The sequence below is a fragment of the Nymphalis io genome, chromosome 8 (assembly GCF_905147045.1).
Source record: "Nymphalis io chromosome 8, ilAglIoxx1.1, whole genome shotgun sequence".
Classification (NCBI taxonomy): Eukaryota; Metazoa; Arthropoda; class Insecta; order Lepidoptera; family Nymphalidae; genus Nymphalis; species Nymphalis io.
In genome coordinates, this window is record NC_065895.1 from 13456482 (window position 1) to 13478882 (window position 22401).

Genomic DNA, 22401 nt, shown 5'->3' on the forward strand with positions numbered 1-22401 from the left:
TAAGTGTGTGTGTGCACATAGGTGCAATCTATATACTCATAATCCAATGGTACTGCGATACAACCCAACAGAGAACAGACTGGTCCTGCCAACTGGTTTACGTGCTTGCTGAATCACAAATGTAACATTTCCAAGGCGCGAATTGCTACCAAGAATTACTAAATAGAAAAATAGAAAAACTTACTACTTGCCGACTCGTGATCTGCTCTATAAGCTAGGTAGGTACAAGTACTATACTGAGGTAGTCACAACATTACCGATCCCTTATAAAACTGAAGTGTCAATAAATTACTAAAATTAAATTAATTTGTTTCAGCCACACAATATTGAGTCAGCGTACAATATGCTGCGACACAAAGGAGACATAATTACGTGTCGGCACCCAGACCGACAATTTTGCAAGAACAAACAATATTTCTATTAGCTCGAAAATAACAAACACAAAGTGACGTAACAGACATTTCATTATAATTCTTTCACTGAAACTTGACCGTCTAATACCCGCTCACTTTGGTATCAATGATATTTCAGGCATGTTTTTATGAATATTTAAAAACCAAAGGATCTTTCACTTTCATTTTACGATAGATATATTTAAATCAAATTAACGATAACGAACGAGCTATTAGCGCCCCCCTCCAGCTGAAAACAGTTATATAAGGGTAATGAAGAAGAAATGTTACCACCCAACATCCAAACATTTAGATATATGTTTTGATATTTCTAAGTGGTTTCTAAAAGCCTTAACTTAATAAATTGGTACAGTTTTAAGTCGAATAGCTGAAAGGTAGTCTATAAAACTTTTAAATATCTATTAATTAACTTCTTAACTTGAGAGTAAAATAAGGAGAGAGCGTTAAAATTTTAGCAAACCATTGAATAGGTAATAACGCAGAAATGGCAAAGAGATATACTTTATTTAAGTAGTCTTTTTACGGTATAATATCAATTTGCTTAATAGTAAATAGTAACACTAACCGTAACAGCCTGTCAATGTCCCACTGCTGGGCTAAGGCCACCTCTCCCTTTTTTGAGGAGAAGGTTTGGAGCTTATTCCACCACGCTGCTCCAATGCGGGTTGGTAGAATACACATGTGGCAGAATTTCAATGAAATTAGACACATGGAGGTTTCCTCACGATGTTTTCCTTCACCGTCAAGCACGAGATGAATTATAAATACAAATTAAGCACATGAAAAATCAGTGGTGCTTGCCCGGGTTGGAAACCACGTTCATCGGTTAAGATTCACGCGTTATAACCACTAGGCCATCTCGGCTCAAGGTTGTCCTGCTCTCCTCGGTAAGTCGTAAATACGTGTAATGACGTAGGTACGTTATGAGGTGAATTCGACTTTGACCAAATCAATAGTAAATAAACAATATAAATTGTAACAAAAACGTAATGTCAATTGATCTGAGGTTGATAAAAGCGTAATTGCAAAAGTGATTTTGGGCTTATCCGTAACAGACATATCTATGTCATTTTTGGTAGACATTATTCTCGAAAAATCCTATGGTCATAGCTAAAACTAGTGTTAAAAATGTCCATATAAAGATAAAGATCACTTAACTTTACTGATAAAGTTATTGATAAAGATAACTCAAAAGTGCTTGTTAGCGCCGACTTGAATAAACTATAAATTGATTTGAGTACAAATTTACTATACGAACACGGAAATATATAACGGAAAAATAATTCATAATAAAATTATGCGAACATACTACGAACAATGCCTATATATATACGTAGATATTTCAGTTCGAGTACAGTTTCTTATAAAAGCCAGTTACAAACAACCGCCGATCAAAGTGGTTCGTTAAAAGTTTAACGATGTATTCATGAACTGGACGAGTAACCACGGAACTATATTGTTATTCGATTTCAAAATCGATATGTACTTTTATAAACTTACAATTGACATATTTAATACTTTGTTTATTACAATGTTTAGTTTATTTATTTTTTTTGGATTCTATGTCTTAATTTATTGGTGTTGAGATATAAACATACATACATACATACATACATACACACACTAACACTTTTTATATTATCGATACAGAAAACAACATTTTTGGCCCCAACTATAAATGGGATAATTAATACCTTAAAATGTTATATATATATTTTTTAAGCCTGATTTAATTTTAAGCCTGAAGGCGTGTGTAAAACGCATTCTCGTTTTCACTATTGAGGTGAGCAAAAATACATCGTCCATCTTTGACACTGACCTTAAGACGCAGATTTGTATTTTAAAAATAATACCATTTTTTATTGCTACCTTTTTGAAAATAGACCACTTTATAAGTCTTTAATGATTAAAGGTAGTATTTAAAGGATGAGATATAAAAAAAATCCCGCTGACTTTCTTTCGCTGGTTCTTCTCAGGTCTGAGGTGTTTATTTCCGATCCGGTGGTAGGTTTATGACAATCAATAAGAAACTGAAACGCTTCTATATTTAATAAAGATTTTTTTTTTACTTTGACTTTGAATTAATATAATATATAGAATTTTACCGAACAACAGATTTTTCTAGCTTATATATTATATTATTCAAATTTCAATAATTACATATAAATAGTTTTATTTAAAAACTTCTCTTTTTTTAATTAAGTAAAAATAAACCACACAGCCTTTCAACATGTCTAAATAAATCTCAATAAATAACCGACTTAAGTGAATTTAAAAAAAAATAACCACGCATTGTAAGAAAACGAATTTCCGATCCTGAGCGAATCAGCCATTAATCAGGGCAAAAGGAAAACCCTGGATTGAACTGCGGACCCCTAATTAGCTTTACAAATGTCGATGTTTCCTCTGCAGCGAGAAATATACCGTCGTTTTAAAATAGTCAGATTAAAATAATAACAATAGATTTTTATTATTAAAAAATAAGTGAACTCTCATAATACAATTAGAGTTAAAGCGGTACAAATACAATGTTTTAAAAAATAAGAATATATTGCATGTAGTTCGGATATTCATGTATACTATTTATTGATGAAAAAATTTAACTACTAAGTTTATTGACAATTCTTCTCCTTATATATATATTCATTCCATCCCATCTGTCCATACGCTTTACTAAGAGTTTTTTTATGTGTACTGATTATGCTTTTACGCTATTTTTTAATTTACGACCCTAATCTCTTATTTAATTAGGTCTTGCTATTAAAATCAAAACACTTTATACAAAAGGGACTTATAAGCACGTCATCGTCATTTCTAGTACGGAATGCATATTCTATCTAAAACCACAACCGGCAAGAAACTCAGTAGATATTCGTTTTCATCAATCGCATTCAAGTATTTATCATATAAAACCAAATTTATGTACCGTGCAAGTAAATCCACTAGTACTAACTCCAAGTACTTTTATTATTATTTTTTCATTACTATTATGTAAAGTATAATATTTCTTATTTATGAATACATTTTTAACACGAGATATAAATTTATAAACATTAAGGATGATCTAGACAAGTTTCTATAAAAAAGAGTATACTCTTTTATATAATTTATATAGACTTATGTATTTTACAAAGACTGAGGGTAATATTTGTTTTCCTTGTATGTTTCGTAGTGACTCGGAGTTTGTTAACAAAGTCCGATGAATGTGCAACTACCTATTATATAACAACGAACTTGCAGTTCGCGATAACAAAGGAGTGCGATATACTCATTATGTTATATATATATAGCTAATCAAATTAGTTTAATTATTTCGATTAATAATTAAATTAATAGTTACATTAAATTACTATTCAATATTTTTGTAAATTGTGATGAAATATTTAATTAAATATATGTAATTAGAAATGTGTTTCTTTTTTAAATTGTAACTTGTCTTCTATTTCTTTTTACAATGTAAGCTGTGTTGATGTTAGTAACTTAGTCATTGCCTTTTATCTAAATAGAATGTAGTCTGACCAAACTGACAAATTCATCAATATATATATATATATATATATATATATGTGTGTGTGTGTGTGTGTGTGTGTGTGTAAAACGCGGTCGTCTTATAGGAATATTTTAAACGTTTAGTAATGTTTTGAACAACGAATAATATATATAAGTGTTTTAACATAGTTAAGTTTATATTTAAGACGTCATATATTACTATAATATAAAAAGAAAAAATATAAAGTATGTGGCTACATATCATTTTCGGTATGCTATAAAATGGGAGGTTTTAAATATCGAATACAGAGGTCTTAGTCCTTCAACGCCGACAACGCATTAGGCGACGGTGACCACTTAGCATCAGGTAGATCGTGTGTAATTTGCCTCCAATTAAATTTAAAAAAAAATGTGTTTGTAACTCATCTCGTGCTCGACGACTTAGTAAAGCGCCATGAGAAAACCTGCATGTGTCGCATGAATATTTACCACATGATTATCCATCAACCCACATGAAGCAGCGTGGTGTAAACTCCAAACCATCTCAAAAACAGGAAAAGTGAAACGCAGTAGTGAAACACAAACTTAGTTGCTTTTTACTTTTAAGTAAGTAGTAGCAACGGCCTGTGAATGTCTCACTGCTGGACTAAGGCCTCCTTTCCTTTTTTTGAGGAGACGGTTTGGTTAAGGTTAAGCTTATTCCACCACGCTGCTCCAATGCGGGTTGGTGGAATACCAACAGCAGGTTTCCTCGCGATGTTACCCTTCACAGTCAATCACAACATGAATCGTAAACACAAATTAACCACATGAATATTCAGTGGTGCTTGCCCAGGTTTGAACCCACGATCATCGGTTAAGATTCAGGCGTTCTAACCACTGCGCCATCTCGGCATTTTTTACTTTTACAAAGAATTAAATTCTCATCTGTATTTCCACAGATAAAAATAAATAGTTAAGAAAAATGAAATTAAACCCAAACAAAGATGATATGAAGCTATTAAACAGTATTTTAAGTTTGCCAAGATAATAATCAGTACGAGAGCAACAAGTTAACCAGCCGGCTCGGTATTGTGTCAATACAACTTTCGTTATTGAGTTAAAAATGTACAACTGCTGCAGTTTCAGTGTGATTTAATTTGCGGTGCTTTGTAGAATAATATAACTTGCTGAATCTAATATGAAACAATACCAATTTCAATTATTCGTTTTTGGGATCAATTTTACTTAGTATTTCGCAGTTTTTAATTTCCGTTCTAACAATGCAAATTTGAATCGAAATATTATTTCAGTAAAGCTTGTTTTTCTTTAACAGGACATGTGTGATTTAAGATTAAAACTTACAATTGATGGAGGCTGTGGTCATACCAATGGAACATATTTTCTGAAAAGGACTTATTGAATGACTAATTTCTAGAAGAAGATTTGTGACTAAAAAGGACTTATTGAATGACTAATTTCTAGAAGAAGTGTTGTTCACATTGTTATGTGTAATTTAATTTCGAAAACTGTTTAGATGCTTGGTAATTCTAATATAAAAAAAATTATATTTTTGTCTGAGTTTACTAAAAATACTGTTACTAAAAATTAAAATAATTAATGTTTAGAATATATTTCAATATCATGCTTAGCATTTACGTTTCTATCAAGTATCTGGTCACGGGGGCATTTTGTGAATATGAATAACAAACACATGCATAGACATATGACCCGCACAGATACTTATCAAACCACAGTAGACTTTAAATATGACGATTGAAGATTTCTATAAAGCAATTGATCAATCGATCGTTAACACCAGTAAAATATCAAAGAACCAAAATACACTAAATTAGCAATATCTCTCACCAGCACACTTCGTCATTTTACAAGATTATTTATTTTACTTTAAAATTACCACTGGTTCGGATTCGACGCTACCGAAAGTAAATGGCATGAATCGGACACTTACTATAAATAAATTATTTATTTACAAGCAGAAGTAAATAAATAATTTAAAAAATAGTATTACTGCAGTTCCTAATCTCCAATTACAGGAGAACACACCAATAGTGCTGATACTTATAATATTACCTAAAATTAATTTAAAAAACAAACTAAACAACAAAAGAAAGAAAATTGGAATATTAAACATAACTTCGAAGATTAACATTAATAAAATCGAACAGAAGAAACAACTTTTCTTTTTGAAATAAATAAAAGTGTTGGAACCCATTTTACCTTTAATTGCATACGTAATTAAAGGTGATGAAAGGAATTTTATCTTTTTATAATGCGGATAATATAAATACGGTTTCGCCGCATTCAATATTCATAAGCTACTCTTTGTAACACTCATCCATTCTTACTTTAAATAATACATATATGTCAATCTCATTCGTTCATCGTTTAGAAACAAAGGCTTACCCACAAAAGCAATTCATCACAGCTTTCGTACTACGATATACTTTATCCGATGTGATCAGGTATACCGCGTTTCAAACCAACCCCTAACCGTCAGAACAGAGGCGGAAAGTACCACAGACGCTTTCCGTCATATAGAATTCATTAAACGCCCCAATACTCCCTGGTCCCTTTGAACATCACGGTGCAGCCAGCGCATTTGACAAATGAAACGCGCTCGCTTCCTTTCAAAACGAGATATTTTATTGTAATGTCTTTTTTATCTTAACTAACAAAAACTGTATATTATGTCTACTTTGTAACTAGCTTTTGTTCAACGTAAAGACATAAAAACAAAAAGCACTCAAAATATATACTTGGTGGTACGGTTTTGCGCAAACCCGATTGAGTGGGTACCTACCACCCATTCATCAAATATTCTACCGCTTTAATTACAAGGATCATAACATCTTAAATCCCAAGGTTGGTGGTGCATTGACAATGTGTCAGTGGGCGGTGAGGTCCACTTACCAGGTGACGCATGTGCCTATCTGTATAAAATAAAAATTAAAATAACAGTAATATGTCAATTTTTCGGTCGTGATCACAAACGGGAAACTAAAGTTCATAGGTTGTCTAACTTCCATGGGGACCAATGGACATTACAATATAAAATAGGACTTACTTCCATTATCTGGGACAAGTTTGAAATAGAAAAACTTACGTCGTTAGCGTGACCACGTAAATGTCGACCTTTATATATGGTATAACTCGTAAATTTATTGGGTTATGTACGTTATTCTTTGAGAAATAAGGGTCAATATTATATCTACTTTCGTCGGGAAAATTTATTGAGGTCCTCCTTTTCATCATCATCGTTTTATCGACACGTTCCGTGTGGGAAAAAATGGATAAAAATACAAGAATTCATTGCGTTGCAAGGCTTTCTATTGATAATTTATTGCTTGTTAGTTTTAATAAATAGAAAAAATATTATGTAATAACACCATTCTTAGTTTTTTGATTTTTGTATTTTTTTTTACGATATGACGAAAGTGAATTGAGCCACGATAGTCCAGTAGATGCAACTCGTGGAACATAACCATAAAGGTGTAAGCTTAAATCTGGGCCAACATATTTCTCATTCTCTTTTTCCAAGTAAGAATGTTTACATAACTATCCACGTGCCTGAGCCAAAAGCACATATAATTATTATATCTTTCTCCACAGATATACGTCGTGCCTTGGGTCACTTTTTTTCTTAGTTTTAAATATTTGCTCCGAATTAATATATATGTTACAGAAGCTGAAGTACTTTACATAATTTGTTCGTCCGACAGGTCAGTGTGCACGTGCGGCACGGTCGAGTGTTCTCAATACAATGATTTCGAACCCCGCTCTACTGACTCACGATAAATCATGTAAATGTCAAAGCGTCTTTTGTCATTGTCAGCGTTGCTATTAGTCGTACACGAGTCAAAACTAAGACTATATTTAATTATTTATTCTTTAACATATATATGGCACAATATAATGTAACTCAAGTATATCGGCGATTTATCTAATAAAATACTTAGTACTACAATTATACTGAAGCTACATACCTTATAGTTTTCTAATGAAATTGGGTTTCGCGATGTCATCGCCCCACCCGTTTGCGTCAAAAAAGCGCTTCGGTTGCCTCTCGATCTCTACTTTATATGGGCATTTAGTTTCCATGTGCTTAATTTGCATTTATAACTCCACCCACCAATCCGCACTGTAGCGGCATCACCAAACCTCTTTGAGGAGGCGATTGCCCTTTTGTACTTTAAGTAAATTTACAATTAATTAAAAGAAAAAGAAAATTATCATTACTTTTTGGTTCGGGTCACATTTTGTATTGATTACATATTTATACTTACACATACATAATTTTTTATATGATATTACTTTATATATTAAGCGATATCAATAAAAATATAAATGTCCAGACAAAGACAAATACATTTACGGCCTAAACAAATATTTAACACTCGTGGAGATCAAATCTGCCACCATTAGAGCAAGACTTAGTTGTAATGTTCGTTGTCCAAATGGCAAAAAGTAATAACTCATTTTCAATTAATATAAAATATAAAAGGCCGGCTGTATAAGTTAAATCCTTGCGAAAAAAAAAATAAAAATATTCGCTAATACTCATGTGCACTGTACTTTTAAAACTTTACTCGTACTTTATATAAAATACAAGTAGCCCCCGTAGTGCTGTAAAGAAATAAAATTCTCGATATATCGCGCAATTCTCATTTCATAATATGTTATTACAAAATAGTCTCTAGTCCAACGGCACAACGTTCAATGGGATGTGGTGCTACGATATGTAGTCGTCTACCGCCTTTAACTTTCTGGTATCCTGGTACTCAAAAATTTAAGACTGCAACATTGAAATGTTTATTTACAGAAGCACGTGGGTTGTACGTGACTATTTGATGCGTTTGGTGACGATATTTTCGCTAAATTGTATACAAGTCACAGGTGTATGTCAAATAAATGTATATTTACTTACGATAGTAATAATTTATAAGGAGGAGGAGTAGTACTATCCCCGGAACTGCTAGAACTCGCTTTGTATATCATTATAATTTAAATAACAAATTATTTTTATTTCTTATCATACATAATATTTATTTATAATTATTCAGTTAATTTGAGGCCTCTAGCAAATATAGGCTGCCTCTAACCGTTTGTAGTTTGTCCTTATCTTAGCTCTTTTGGCACTTGAATCTAACCAATTAATGAATAATTCTATCAACCTTCCATTAGTCAATCTTCCCAGGATATATACATATATATTATATAATTTTTATAGTCGTGATAATGACGCATATATCTATCTGAAATTTCACGATCACATCCTTATAGTATGTTTGAACTGAACAGTTTATTTTACAGTTATTTCGCATTTATGACAATGAGACGTGGTGTAATTTATATATACACTAACATTATAAATGCCAAAGTAACTCTGTCTGTTAAGCTTTCACGGCTAAACCACTGAACCGATTTTGATGAAATTTGGTATGAACTTAACTTGAAGTGAACTTGAATCCCTAGAAAGGACACAGACTTTTTTTTGCCTAACACTGCCTCTCCACCCCTCCTACAACGCGGGCGAAGCTGCAAGCTATAACGAGTGTCTTATAATAAAATAAACGAACTCACGACGTAAAACGTTAGCGTCTAATCTGCCATGAAATTATTTGTGTCACACAGAACATATATCAATATTCCAGTTGTAACCGCAACCAGACCTTATATTTCATCGCGGTTTATCAGATAGCTTGTATCAGATATACATGTGCAATTAATATATGTACAATTAAAACTTACACATAAATAACACAAACTGGTGGTAGGGCTTTGTGCAAGCTCGTCTGGGTAGGTACCACCCACTCATCAGATATTCTACCGCAAAACAGCAATACTTGATATTGTTGTGTTCCGGTTTGAAGGGTGAGTGAGCCAGTGTAATTACAGGCACAAGGGACATAAAATCTTAGTTCCCAAGGTTGGTGGCGCATTGGATATGTAAGCGATGGTTGACATTTCTTACAATGCCAATGTCTAAGAGCGTTGGTGACCACTTACCATCAGGTGGCCCATATGCTCGTCCGCCTTCCTTTACTATAAAAAAAAAAAAAAAAACACATATATAAAGCGACTAAAAGAAATGGTCCGAAAATTACTGTATAATTACCGGCGATAACGAACTGCTTAATTTAATAGGCAATAAATTTGAATTATAATAACATCATGGTACTAATACCAGGCATGTTTTTATATTATTTTTTGGTTACTAATTGGGTCTCTATTAAAGCATTTCAGATATAATACAAATATATTTTATCGTTTACATATATAACTGTCCTTACTGATTTTACGCACGTCAACTGCTCTATTTAACTAAACATAAGATATAATGCAGTTTCTATGCAAACACAAAGCACTCTCTAATCTCTATTTCTTATAATCAGATGGAACAGCAATCCGACACGACCAGAGAGAGATCATCGTAGAACCATCGCCATTAAGTGCTTTCAGAGGCTTGGGAGTGAACTAATAACGACTTGGCCTTCGGTCTGAGAAAATCTTATGCATAAATTACGTCTGTTAAGTAATAATTTTAATGTCAAAACAAAATAATTTACTAAGGATAAAATATAAGTATGTTTTAGATTCTTAATTATGCAACAAAATATTTACAAAATCTGCGTCATAATAAGATTATGCAAAATATTTATGCAAAGAAAACATTTTAGAACCGAAGTATATTTTAATTTCAAAGTAACCAGCTATTAAAAATTAAATAAACCTGTTCGAGGCAAGACTTCGTAAATTAGATCATAAATTTTAATTTGAGTAGATTAAAAATTAAGGCTCGTAATTCAAAAACATCCTAAAAACCTATTTGGCTTCGGATAATTGTGGATATAGTTTCCAGAAGCATGATAGTCATTTAGGTTGGTGCTCCATTATAACTATTTGGCCATAGTTTTAACAATTATCTTTTACAAGTTTTATAGTAGTTTCATATGTTTTTATTTTTATTTTTAGATAATGACTTTTTTAGTAACGTAACGTAATATAATGTTTTTTTTTCTGTGCAATAACGATTTCATTCTTCTTCTTCTTTAAATAACTTTAAGAACATTTTTGAAAATTATATTCCTCGGCGGTAAGACCAACTCGTATGCCGTAACGGCAAAAGTCATGACGCTCTCTCTCATGACGAAAGTCCCGTGTCCCGTAATAAATAAAATATTTAAAATACATGAATTTACATAAATTATAAACATTCTTAAAAAAATTATATTTTATAAATATAAATTAATTTGCAAGAACCCACCTCATCGCTATCGTAACAGACAAAACGCTTTACGATTTAGTGGACAGGAGTCTTAAGTCATACAAAAAAGCCGGCAAGTTTTCATAGCCGGCTTAAACTTGTGGCTCATCTCCATTTTACCTCTGCGAGAATAAAGGACAACTTTTAATGGACGCTGCAGATATCGGTGTAAATACAGAGCATATTTTAAAACTTATAGACAAAAAAAAACAATAAACGCGCCAATCTTAACTTATCATCTGACAAATTACTTTTTTTTTAACATATTATGAGCAAGGAAACGTGTGCATTTCCAAAGGTAATCAACAAATGAAACTATTAATACGTAAGAAGCGAGTAGTTGAGTTCGTGAATCTTAATGGAAGATGCTTTTTATTTTTATAATTCATCTCACATGCGGCAGTCACAGAAAACATCACGAGAAAACCAGCATATGTCGGATAACATTTTGCCATATGTGTATCCCGCCATTGCTGATCATTAGAACAGCATGCATGCTGGAATGTGCTGTAAACCTTCTTTTAAAGAGGAGAGGAGACTTTTTCGTACAGTGGAACTCTATTACGTTATTACTTCCTAGCAAGAAGAGGCATAAAATCTGGATTACGTATATGTGTTAACTCGCTAATAAATAACTTTTTTCCCAACCGTGACTCGTTAACAAATACAAAAAAAAAATGTATATAGACGAAAAGATGTAAAGAACAAACTCAAGTATATAATAACGTGTTATTAATTGTATTTAAAAGAAAAAAACCGAGATCGCCCTGTGGTAAGGACGCGTGAATCTTAACCAATGATCGTGGGTTCAAGCCCGGGCAAGCACCACTGAAATTTGAAGTGCTTAATTTGTAATTATAATTCATCTCGTGCTTTACGGTAAAGCAAAACATCGTGAGGAAACCTGCATGTGTCTAATTTACTGAAATTCTGTCACATGTGTATTCTACCAACCCGCACTGGAGCAGCGCGGTGGAATAAGCTCCAAACCTTCTCCTCAAAAAGAGAGAGGAAATCTTTAGTCCAGCAGTGGGATATTCACAGGCTGTTACGGAATTGTATTTTATTATCATTAGAAGTAATACTGTATTGTTTTTTTTTAAATACGAAAATTAATTGAATTTGCACTTAACATGCTTTTAAATGTACATGAATAGTACGTACATAAGCACTTACTAGTACTTTAAACATTCGTTAAAAAACCATTGTGTACTTTCTTTAAAACTATAACTATTAATTTTAAATATATTTAATAATAATAATAATAATAATACTAAATAACTTTATTCACCAAAAAGAAACAAAGACAAAAAACAATATCATAATTTAACTTTAACAAAAATTTAACAAATTCCGAAAACTTCTACTAACATACTCGTAATATGATATGATTTTGGCCATAAAATATGAGCGCTCCGTTTAATTATACTCGTATAAATTAATGTAAGCCATACCTGTCACACCCCTATGTTGAGTACAAAGATATATATTTCACAGTTGCGAACCTGGTACATTAGATAATATAAACGCAGCGACGAAGACAATAGCGTGGATTACCGACATGCAGTACTAAGATAAAACTGGACAGAACAGCGCAAAGACCTTTATACAATTAATGAGAATTGCAAATTTTGAAAATTAAAAACATGAAAATATATATTTTAAAAAGTTAGAATTTATAATGATAAAAATACCGGCGTCGCTACAATCTGTTTGGGAAAGACACTCCTCAATTAATGCTTCGAATACATCAATTTTTTGAATGCTGAGTAAATAAAAAAAAACCGGCCTATAAATGACCCATTATTGGACTAAGGCCTCTTTTCCTCATTAGCTTTAGCCACTTATATAAACATGTGGCAGATTTTCATCCGATACATCAATATTACGTTTCGTCCGACACGTATTTTCCTTCATCAATGAGCACGAGATGAATAAAAAACATATAAGACACAGGTACGAGCTCGCAATCTTAGAGATTCACTTGTTCCAACCACTGAGCCATATCATGAATGAATTACGAGTAAGCTGGCATTATTAAACGAAGATACAACATCTTAAATAACATGGGTGGTGACACTTTGACGATGGAAGCCTCGAGGAGTACTCTCCTTGCACCAGAATTTACTGGTGAAGGAATTAAGTGATAATCAAGCAGTGAAACTAAGATACATGTACACAAAACAGCAACACAAGTAGTGAGATGAGCGGTTGCTAGCTAACCATACAAGCTTGTACTAAAAACTACTACAAGTAATTTATGAAAGGCTAAATTTAAACATGAAACCAGCTTTTGAAATATTAATTACGAGAAATCAATTTTGATTCATAACTACATATCAGAGGTACCACAAGTGCACGTGGAACTTAGTGTTTGAGCGATCCGCGTTCTAGTAAATACGTTCCCAGTTCACATTATTATAACATATATGCCTCGCATATGTAAATTGTATTGTTTATTACGGAATCCGTATCATACTCGGTGTCGCATTCAACTCGGAAATATCACGATTCCACTAATTAATTACGAATGACTATTATTAAAGTTTTTAGGTATTTTAATTAATATTTCATATTTTACGTAACTACGTAAGCCAAATGGTCCTCTATATTTAAACCAAATATGATTATTTTAAAATATTTTAACTTTTAATCATTGGAAACTATGATTTGTTAATATTTGATATTTATAAAATTTACTATGTACTGTTTTTTTCAGAGTGTGGCAGAATTTCAATGAAATAAAATGCAATTTTCCTCACGATTTTTCCCTTCACCGTCAAGCACGAGATGAATTATAATCACAAATTAAGCACATGAAATTTCAGTGGTACTTGTCAGGGCTTGAACCCACGATCATCGGTTAAGATTCACGCGCTCCCACCACTGGGCATCACCGCTTGTTAAAAGATGGTTAAGACGGTAGTTGCCTATTTGCTAATTTACCTGCCTATTTTAATTAAAAAGAAAAACCTAATAAAAAGTTTATAACTCAGATTTGATATTTACTTAAAATTTCGAACAAAAAATATTTGTCGTTTTCATGCTGGTGATAATAAATTTTGATACAAAAATTTACATTTCAAAACCTAAGAGATGTTAGAAAAATCTTAATACAATCTCTAAAAGAAACTTTAATGTATTATTAAGGAAAGCTTCATCGGCAAGTGAAGTAAATATTTACAAAGATAATGTATATAACTTTATATATACTCGAAAATGCTTGTGTATTGAAATATTAAAAGCCATTTTAACTCATCTAGGATATCTTTTACAAGAATCTAGACGTAGACTTGATCTAATTTATTATTTACTTTGCGTTGCGCATGATGATATGGTGACTTTTGACATGAACGTTTTACGAATTAAATTATATATTGAATTTCATTATATCCTTTATAACACAGAAAGTGTTATACATAACCTTATTAAAAGAGAAAGTGATATTTACTAACGGTATTATAAAATAGATACTAAAATGTTTCTGTAATCTTTTGTTTTACATACATATGTAATTTGCCTGTGTATTGAATATCTTAATTGACAAAAACGGGTTTCCTAAAGTTTCCTTCCTCGCCGAACACGAGATAAAATATAAATGCAAATTAAGTACATGGTAACTCAATGGTGCTTACTCGGATTTGAACCTGCAATCTTCGGTTAAAATCGTGTTGTATTACTGAATCATCTCGGTTCTTCATAATAAATTAATTATTTGCAAAGACAATTAATGTTCAGACATGACTCTGTTACAGTGTAACCCAATCGAAACTTTTACCTAAACGTAACTCTTTGTTTCATGATTTCCTGTTGCAGTTAATTAGTAATAGAAGCCTATTGCCCGTCCGGATCTTACTAACCAATAACCTACCGTCGAAAATATATCCAACCCTTTTAAATTTCTAGTTAGAAAAATTTAGCACAGAGTATATTAGCAGCATGGATGGCAAAAGTAACGAAAGAATGTCATGCTTAAAGACTGTACCATCCTTATATATTAAAGAGTTGACCAATTATCTCGTCCTCACTGTTGACCATGACAAATTACAGATTATAAATGGGTGTGCAATTACAACTGAGCTCTCTGTTCCCTCACTTTTGACCACGTGCACGACCATCGCCCATACATACATACTTTCCAAAATACGAGTATAAAAAAGTTGTTAGACACTTGTCTATTTTTGAATACTCAAAGATGTAAAATGTCGGTTATATTTCGAAGACATATTTGACGTCCTCATCATTTCCAGTTTGTTGCCAACAACTTCATAAAATGAATCTCATGAAATCTTTAAGTTGTACTTCTAGAGACTACCAAATGTCGAGGGCTCCGAAAGTTCCGAAGTAAGGAAGTTTTTAAAGGCAACGAGGCGGAAAGCGAATTTCATGTGAAGTTACAACTTGCTATAGTAAACATGTTTTGCTGGCGTCGCTCCGTGACTACAATAAGTGCAGACTACAATGATCTGTATCGGGTTCTTCTTCCTAGCATTCCGGAAACCTTTAGAATATTCTTTATCAAATCTAATCTATTCAAGATCCGATAAGATACTTGTGCAAGCGTTTTTAATTTTACGGAGAACAGGACAGATCTTTTGCATTCCTATTTTTTTACGTTTTTTATTTTGACAATGGATATTCTAAAATATTTATATTGTCATTTATATAGGCGGGCAAATTTAACCCAAAATTTACCAGAAAGAACTTGATCTTGTTACACAAAATGTATATTATCAACAAATGCCTTGGCATCTTCAAATTTATCTTTAGGTTTTGCCCACCTGTGGGCAGTACAGACTATTACTATAAGAAGGTATTTAAAAAAAATGTATTTGTACATTGAGATATTTATGTCCATTAAATGTGATTTACATTGTTAGCACACAATGCTAAAATATTAGTTAGAAGATATAAAATAAAGTATAGAAATGAGCTCAAGATCCAAGCCACGGTAGCTGAATTGGCTCAGGATGCATAAAGGCGGGTCCAAGTAACATTAATCACTGAGACAAAGGTTTGATGCTATATTGTTATCTTGGTTCATCCCTCGAGGGTACTGTTGGGGGATGGCGAAAAATCTATTACACGAAATATTAAGTAAAACAATTTACCGAAATCCGATAATTCTCACTCGTATATCATATATGAAGGATTGGTCGAATTTGCTTCACTTAATACTGTAGACACTAAAAACTACTATAATCCAGGACTAAAACTTGATCCAATACTATGGTGATCATTGATGAGCCGTGGTGATCTAGTCATTTGAATACTTGAATTTCCTGTGATTGTTCGTTCTCAGACGAGCACCACTGAATTTTCATGCGCTAAAATTATGTAATAAACACAATTTGCAGTGGCGTTGTGGAATAAACTTTAATAACTTAAAAGGAGAAATATAGTATCTAATTATAAATATAAAGGATGTTTGTGCATCTGTATATTATTTTATTTTGAAGTATATAAAATTTTAGTATAGTTATAATTTTAAAATTATTGCAACTTTATTGTAATATATGTATTTATCACCTTTCTTCTCTCCTTTATTTCTTCTTTTTCTTTTTTCTGCCTTAAGGTTGCCAGGAAGACATCAATGTTTCAGCGATAAGGCCTCCTCTTGTAAATCTTTCTTTTATGTAATTTATGTCTATGTTTATTGGTGTACAATAAAGAGTATTTTAAAATTGAATTTTTTGAAGGTCTTTAGCCCAGCCTTGGGCTATATACAGGCTATATACGTTTTGTATTTCTGATATAAATTTCGTTATGCCAACACAAAAATTTAATATCATAACCTCTATAAAGCAATTAATCAAAATACAAAAACGTTAATACGTCTAAGCTTCTCATAAGTTTTTCTCATTATTTTAGTAGCAAACAAAAAGCCCTTAACATAAAGTACGTCACTATAAGGTATTGTTTTTATAAATCGCCGCCCACACTGATGTCGCGCGTAACGACCGGGCGTGCTAACTTGTTTAAACGGAATGAGGTGTTAACCGCCCCGGGCCGGTTAGCGCCGGATAAAACTGGATAAAACCAGACCGGGTATAAACTACCGGGCCTTAACGACCCGTCTAACCTGACCGTGTTACTGATGTATTAGTTTTAATACCATTTTAAGCTCATTGTATTAAAAACACAAATAAAACGAAACAAAATAGATATTTATGAAGTTTTTTTTATCCCATTTTCATTATTTATAGTATTACGTAGATTGAATTGTACTCAAAAATACTTTTAAAAAAAGTATTCGAAGTAAAATTTAAAATGTAAGGTATTTAACCATATATAATAGAATAATTAAACAAAAATTATAGTGTTTTCCAACCATTACTTATATATATTTTTACTTTGTACATTAACAATGTACATATATATCTAATCAAATCTAACTAATATTCTTTGAGTTAAAAATCCTAAACAACGTGACAAGAATAAAAGATGACATCTTTCTCTTGAGTGACAGCGCATTGACACTAAAAAATACTAATGCTTCTTACAAAGCTTTTGTTTTAGACGGAGGTGACGACTCAGCATTAGGCGTCCTAATTTCGTGTCTGCCTAATGATAAAAAAACTTAAACTACTCCGGGGTTATCCCTTCCATTCAATGAACAAAACACTTTAGGTTAAAGAAAGTCATCAAAATACAAGGCCATCCTAAAGTAACTCGACCCTACCCATATTACATAATCCAAAAAAAGTAAATTTCCGTTAGTTGAAATATGACAATAGTATCGATGAGACTTGGAAAACCGCGGGGTTCTGTGACGTCAATAATTGATAATGGATGACGTTGACGTCATTATGTCAGCGGTGATTGATTGGACCGCCCTGGGCCGCTCTGGCGTATCGCGGCTAACCATTGAGTAAAAAAAGTAGAAACCGTACATAATACCTTTATATTCGTGGTTCATAGGAACTAGTGCGTCATCATTTTAACTACATTCGCTTGCAAATACCAAAAACAACGTTTAAATACTTTATTTAACTCTTCTTTTTTCATCCTATTCTTAATTATCATTCATCTCAAAATTATCGGTCATTTGTCAATCGATAACGCGACAAAGACTTAAGAATAGTGTTTATATATAATGATTTTCTTTAAATATGTATTCGTAGAACTTTTCTAAGTTTATGCCCGTTTGATGAAATGAAACAAATTATATTGGAACGTTACACTACAAAACAGATAAGTTAAAAATGTATGACATAAACTAAGATAAAGAAAATACATAAATATAAAATATATCATTAAAAACAATTTAAAAAAATACCACCCAACTAAACCAATAACTCAACTATTGTATTAATAGCATTTCTATTATTGTTTACGCTCACGAGTGATGGGGTGCTGGTGTCCATGTTTTTTTTTGGTGGACGAGCATATAAGCCATCTGATGTTAAGTGGTCACCAATCACCAATGCGCCACCAACCTTGAGAACTAAGATGTTATGTCCTTTATGCCTGTAATGGCACTGGCTCACTTACCCTTCAAACCGCAACACTACAATACCTCCTACAATACCAAGTACTGCTGTTTTGCGGTAGAATATCTGATAAGGCTGGTATCTACCCATACGAGCTTGCACAGTGAAAGTTCTACCACCATGTCCTCCTCTACCACTGACGTGTATGCAAAATTTCGTAACCATCGCTAGAGTAGTTAAGAAGTGACAGTTACAAATAACAAACTGATTATCGCACTTATGATATTAGTTAGTGCGTACCTCCAAATCAAAATCAAATTAAAGGTGTTATTTCTATATAATTTTTAAGCACCCGTAATCGAAATATAATAATAACTGATCATGCCGACTTCGAACCGGTGATGTAAGAACCCACTCATCAGATATTCTACCGCAACAGCATTACTTAGTATTGTTGTGTTCCGGTTTGAAGAGTGAGTGAGCCAGTGTAATTACAGGCACAAGGGACATAACATTTCAATTCCCAAGGTGGCACATTGGCGATGTAAGTGATAATTAACATTTCTTACAATCCCAATGTCTATGGGCGTTGGTGATCACTTACTATCAGGTGGCCGATATGCTCGTCCGCCTACCTATACTATAAAAAAAAGAGTTTATAATTTTAACCGACATAATATTTTTCCCACATTTAAGTTATAATATTGATTTATTCATGTATAAAAGAAACTTACGTCGACGTTGAAAGCAACTCCTATTTCGCTTCGACTTTGAGTTAGAAGAGACTCAATAATGAAGCAAGGAGTTCAAAATCACGTCGCATAACAAAACTATCTACACCATTTACGCGAAATAACGAGATATGCCTCGTGTTCGCTCGACGCTCCAACAAACTTGCATGGCAGAGAATAGCCTTTAAATAATGAAAGCATAACAACATCGTAAATCACAATATTGGGCTTCAACCCAAACTAGGAATCTCAACTACTCGGTTTATTTTCACACACCTTTTTTTCCAGAAGGTTCTTTTACAAGATTAAATAATATGTATACAACCGTCTCGCAATCTAAATTCAACCGAGAGGCGTGTAATATTCATTGCACGCAACCATTAATTAACTCTTTATATAACCCACCTCGGGTTACATTATTGCAATTCAAATTAAAAAAAATCCTATAAAACACCTTCTAGAAAATATTTGTTCAACCCTTACGAAGTCTATATGTTTTCTGTCGGTGAAAGAATTTTTAAAATCGGTTTCTTATATTAGGTGTATACATTACAAACAACACACACACAAAAATAAGGTCTTACCTCTTTATAATATCAGTATGGATATAAATACATAACCACTGTCAAACATGATTGTGAAAAAAGTCATTCTTCACAGGCTTCCCCTGTAGTCAAATTAAATGTGGACGGCAAAACATTATCACACATTTTTTAACGTAAATTATAACTCATCCGCAACCAGACAGCTGTAAGGGATTCGTAATCTTTTCTTTATTTCATTAAATCTATTGTCTCGGGGCTAATCAATCATCCGAGCGGTTCCTTTAATACGTATCCCGACGGGAAATAAAACTTCACCTACATTTTCACGTTAATTATTCGTGGGACGAGAGAAACGGTACATTTTCCTCTTTAGGTATTATTATTTGGTGATGTATCTCGTTGCTTAAGTCCACTCACAGCGAGAGTAAATATGATGATGAGATAAAAGCATCTAACAAATATACTAAATATAAAAATGTATGTACTTACTTCATGTATTTTGGAAAATTTGTATCAACGCTTTAATTTACTTTCATCCGCTAAACACGAGATTATTTATAAGCACAATATACATAAAAATTAAAAGATACTTGCCCGGATTTGAATCTACAGTCTTCGGTTAACAACGGCTAACACCGAATTGCCATTGGGCAGTTTCGGCTAATCTGTTAACATTTAATTTCATTGATAAAAAAAATACTTTACAGATAATATACAAAATATCCGACGAGGCGACATTCAGAAGCAAAAGTCATCATAGATGAAAAAAACTAAGATTTTATCCTAAAATATAATCATTATTATATAAAATCAAACATACATTTTACATAATCACTATCGCAATGAACATGTTCTTACGTTTATCTGAGATTAAAAACAAATTAAACTAACTTATTTATAATCTTAATCCCAATTGCAATATTTTTACACAAATCACGCCATCTATTAGTTAATAACGGTAAATTGCATGAACCCTGGAACATAAACAGGAATGTGAGATACGGATAATGGATTCAGCAAATGAAGCGTGAACCCCGGCCCCTCTCAAACTTTATAACAATGCATGTCAGAAGTTTGAAAAACACTGGATAGTATTCCTATTAGTGCACGCTGTAATCAGTATTATCTATGTAGGAGCGTTGAGAAAAATATTATCAAGGAATATAGAAACTCAAAAGATAATGACAAATCTATTAAATACTTCTTAAGAATTTAACATTTTGGTTTTTACGAGTAGCTGCTAGTGAAAATAAAGACAGTATGACATTTCACTTGGTGGCCTTGTGCAAGCTCTGAGTAGGTACCACTCATTCATCAAATAATCTACCGCAAAACAACAGTACTTGGTATTGTTGTGTTCCGGTTTGAAGTATGAGTGAGCCAGTGTAATTACAGGCACGAGGGACATAACACCTTCGTTCCCAAGGTTGGTGGCGCATTGGCGATATAAGGAATACTTAATATTTCTTGCATCGCCAATGTGTATGGGTGGATATTTATATGGTAATATTAATATGTATTTAGTAATGGTTTTTCGTAATAAAATCTTGAGGGCTATGCTATAGTTGTCTTTAAAATTTTATCAATGATAAAATAGACGATAAATCCAAATACATATAAATCTTCAAATATATAAATGTAAGAACAGCGAGAACAATACAAATGGCATTTATTTTGATATAGTGCGTTACTATATCACAGTTTAATATAAAAATATACTTTATTCACGTGCTCTTGCAGTCTATTATTGTTTTAAAACTTTACAATTCGTCCGTTTACATAAAATAATATTTTTCAATCGGTGAATTTTGAAACAGGAGTAATAAAAAAACAAAAGAATAGCTTTATGAAATATGTATTTGTATTTTCAGTGAAAATTCGTCAAATATTAGTCATGTAAGCATATAAAGCAACGAACTCTTTGCTTTACATAAATATTAAAACGACCTCCGATAAAATTTATGTTGTCATTTCTAACACACTGTTCGTTCTATATTTGTTTGTGTATGCGTAGACATTAGAAAACGTACACATGCGTTCCGTGAGCACACAAAGAATCAATCTATCAACGTCCGAAGGCTTTTGTGCCGTCTTGATATACAGCCGAGCAATGCCTGGTTTACGAAAACAAAAAAATGACTTACCGGCTTTCCTTTCGCCTAAGCTAGACTCCATTAGACAGCTGCATTATTGAAAATTAATCCTGAAACAAATTACAAACAAAAATGTTAGTATTGATACACAAATATAATTCAAATTAACTCTTCATATATTCAATACGATGAACTTATATGAAGGTAAGAAATATTAATCATTCCTTACATGGCCAATGCGACGCCAACATTGGCAACTGAGATGTTGTCCCTCGTGCCTTTAGTTAAATTAGCTCACTCACCCTTCAAACCAGTACACAACAATGTTTAGTATTGCCATTTAGCAGTAAGATATCTGATGAGTGGGTGGTACCTACCCGACGGGCCTCCACAATTTTTTTAAAATTTTATATTTTGTAGTTCATTATTA

General features: G+C 32.5%; 1 protein-coding gene across 10 annotated transcripts in view; it reads right to left on the minus strand.

The window, feature by feature from the left end:
* Positions 1-22401, minus strand: part of LOC126769939 (disintegrin and metalloproteinase domain-containing protein 23) — a 533325-nt gene that overhangs the window by 474935 nt on the left and 35989 nt on the right. For all 10 annotated transcript variants that reach the window (XM_050488959.1, XM_050488967.1, XM_050488957.1 and 7 more), the window contains exon 2: positions 22023-22081. In XM_050488959.1, the coding sequence (XP_050344916.1) occupies positions 22023-22053 (31 nt within the window). In that variant the 5' untranslated portion in view covers positions 22054-22081. The remainder of the gene's footprint in view (positions 1-22022; positions 22082-22401) is intronic.